At 38.4% G+C, this 3,080-nt stretch overlaps 1 protein-coding gene across 1 annotated transcript; it reads right to left on the reverse strand.

The window, feature by feature from the left end:
• Window positions 1–1,104: 1,104 nt before the first annotated feature.
• On the reverse strand, window positions 1,105–2,864 carry RPL22L1 (ribosomal protein L22 like 1; the record flags this gene model as incomplete). Its single annotated transcript, XM_029962304.1, is given in 3 exon segments — window positions 1,105–1,359; window positions 2,253–2,374; window positions 2,769–2,864. Coding segments are annotated over 3 exon segments (363 nt in total), but the record flags the coding sequence as incomplete, so codon positions are not given.
• Window positions 2,865–3,080: the final 216 nt, after the last annotated feature.

Below are 3,080 nucleotides of genomic sequence, written 5' to 3' on the forward strand. Positions count from 1 at the left end.
CAAAGTGTGTGCCATTTGACCATTAATGCATTGCTTTGTGCTTTGACAAGTCTGTAACTAGACTGTCTCAGAGGTTTGCCAGCAGAAACAATGCTGATAAAATTTATTTTTAAAAAATCATCAGGAAATCAAACCATTTAGTAGGCACACTTCAGCCTGAACTAGCAGATTTGTTCAAGCCCAAAAATCAATATCAGAGCCTACATGCATCCCTGTTTTATGATGTTTACTTATTCCAGACTTCACCAATGCTCTGGGACCTGAGATTAATAAATCACATGCAGAGGACACTATCAGCCCAACAGGACATGGCACTGAAATGCATCCACATGCAACAGTTACTGCAGCTGCAGGCTCACAAATACTTTTTCATAGTGAAAATTCATCAAATTTCTCTTGATTTTACACAAACAGAAGAACTGTTTTACAGGATTTGGAGTGGTTTCTGTTTCAATGAAAAACCCTCCACTTGTACTAAAGAAATGCTTGTATTAAGAAAATAATCCCAGAAGTCAAATACAAGAGCTGTAAAACACATCATGACAGTAAAAACATCTGTATGGATTTTATGGCATTCAGTCACTGTCAGTATTAAAGGACATCTCATTACTTCTTTTAAGTTGTTTTAGCTGGATGCTGGCAATGAGATTTGTCTCCTCCTTACCAATCAATCAAATATAAATCTGGCTAACAAACCTCTGTCATACCAGAGTTTGACTTGTGGTTATACACAGGAATACTACAACCAACTAATGAATTAGGTAAATCACACAGAAAAAAAAAATGTACAATTTGTAAGCCTGTTTTTTAACTAAAATAATTAAAAGTAAGCTTTTATTAAATATTATGCCATTAGCTCCACATAAATTAGCAGGAGCTGGTACTTTCAGTCACAAAAAGTTCCAGGATTATTTGTACCAATATGATTAAAAACTGATCTAACTGTCCCACAGGTGTGCTGGGCAAAGGGCTCAGTATTCTGCTACTGTGACTCTCACTGGTGCCAAGTGACCAGCTGATTTCTGGTAATGGAAGGAAAATTGCAAACCAAACCATTCCCCGGAGCTGCTTTTTAATTAAAGAAAAATACTAGAAAACTAACCATGCTCTGTCAAACAGGGTACAAGATCTTTATTCACCAATAAGTTAAGTGTTCTTATAAATAGATGTTCTAGTCTTTTGTACTCTGTGTTGAGCATAAGGCCAGGATTCCATTACTCCTCGGACTCTGATCCTTCCTCATCCTGGCTGATCTGGAAGTAGCGCAGCTCATACGTCTCCTTGTCAGACGCCACAACACGGAGCCAGTCCCGCAGGTTGTTCTTCTTGAGGTACTTCTTTGTGAGGTATTTGAGGTACCTTGAAAGCAGGAATTTCATGTCAGAACTTTCTCTCTGAACAACCCTTGCTGCTGTCTGCACTCCACCCAAGACACACTGATCAAACCCAGAAACGGAAGATTATTCTATGTAACAGGTAATAAAAGCAAGTTTTCATTATAGATATGCAAGAATTTATTATTTGTTGTTTTTTGACTAAACAGCAAAATGCCAGTAACTGAAAAGCATTGGTAAGTGGTTTTAAGCCTTGGTCTTAAGAACTGATTCTAAACCTTGGTTCAATGTAACAGATTCTGGTGCATCTGTATCAGCAAACAAAGGGGGGATGGAGGGAAGGATCTGTACCTCTGATAAGTGCACTCATCTGTTGTGTCCTAACAAAATTAGCGCTTTAAGGCTTCATTTAACTTATGGGAGTCTTTGCAACAACACATATCTCACACACACACACACACTTTAATACAACCAATTAAATAATCAAACAGCCACCCTGTTAAAGGTCCATCTTCCCTTGATACACTTCTAAAGACCTATTCAGAGTATTTGTATTAATATGCTTAGAGTGAGCTTAATTTGCACTCAAGCCTTTAGTTTTAAAAAGCAGTCTTTAAAATATCTAATATGATAAATCTGTTTTAATTACATATTTCACTAATATTTACAAGTGCTATGAAGGTTAGAGCTGACACCTCTCTAAGTATCAGAAGTGCACTAACTGAAATCCCTTTTGCAAGCAAGAAATGAATATTAATGGCTATTTTAGGGACATGATTTAGTGGTGGACTTGGCTTTATGATTTGACTCGATGATCCTGAGAATCTTCTCCAACATTAACGACTCTGATTTTATGTTCAACATAAAACAGTTCAAAACTCTCTATCACAAACACAACAGAAGGAAACCCATGCCAACCTTTTGGAAAATTGCTTCTCGGATGTCACCGTGATCTTGTTCTTCAGACGTTCAATGTGAACAGTGTTGCCCAAGTTCCCAGTTTTACCATTGACCTTAACCTTCTCCTTTAGGAACTGTTCCTGTTTCAACACCAAAGAAAGAGAACACTAGGGAATGGCACCCTAGGTATAAACTAGGGAAGGGACCCTAGTCATGCAGCAACATTAAAAACCACCGTTTACTCATGTCCTCACAGAAGTATTTACAATGCAGAAAGATTTTAGAGCATGTGATTATAAAATATCACTCCCTTGCTAAAACAGAATTTTAAACACTTCTATTCATGGACAGGTATGAACTATGCTGTCTATATAAGACAACTAAAGCCAAATAACTTTTTAAAAGCGCTGATAATTTAAAGGACAGCTGCTGATCTTACTAATCAAGAATGCAGCTTTTCAGGTGTAACTCAGCTACTGTAATAAGGCTTTAATTATACTAGTTGTCACAAGTACAAGCAAAAGCACGACTTACAAAATTCCCTGAATCAAAAATTCCATCTTCGACAGGATGGGTCAGGTCAAGGCAAAACTTCCAGGTGGACTTTTTAGACTTTCTGTCTTTTTGCTAAAACAAACAGACAGACACACACACAAAAAACCCATAAACAACCAACATTAAGAAACCGTGCCAGAGAAGGCTTTTATCCGAGCAAAGGGGTGGTGGGGACACACGGCACGGAAGGGACATGGCAGAGGAGAGATAAGGACACACGATGGAGGAGGGGTTACTCACGGCAGAGTAGGACACACGATGGGGGACACACTGTGGAGAAAGGGGGCACAC

This window comes from Manacus vitellinus, unplaced genomic scaffold (genome assembly GCF_001715985.3).
Source record: "Manacus vitellinus isolate BGI_N305 unplaced genomic scaffold, ASM171598v3 scaffold_45_pilon, whole genome shotgun sequence".
In the NCBI taxonomy this organism is placed as follows: domain Eukaryota; kingdom Metazoa; phylum Chordata; class Aves; order Passeriformes; family Pipridae; genus Manacus; species Manacus vitellinus.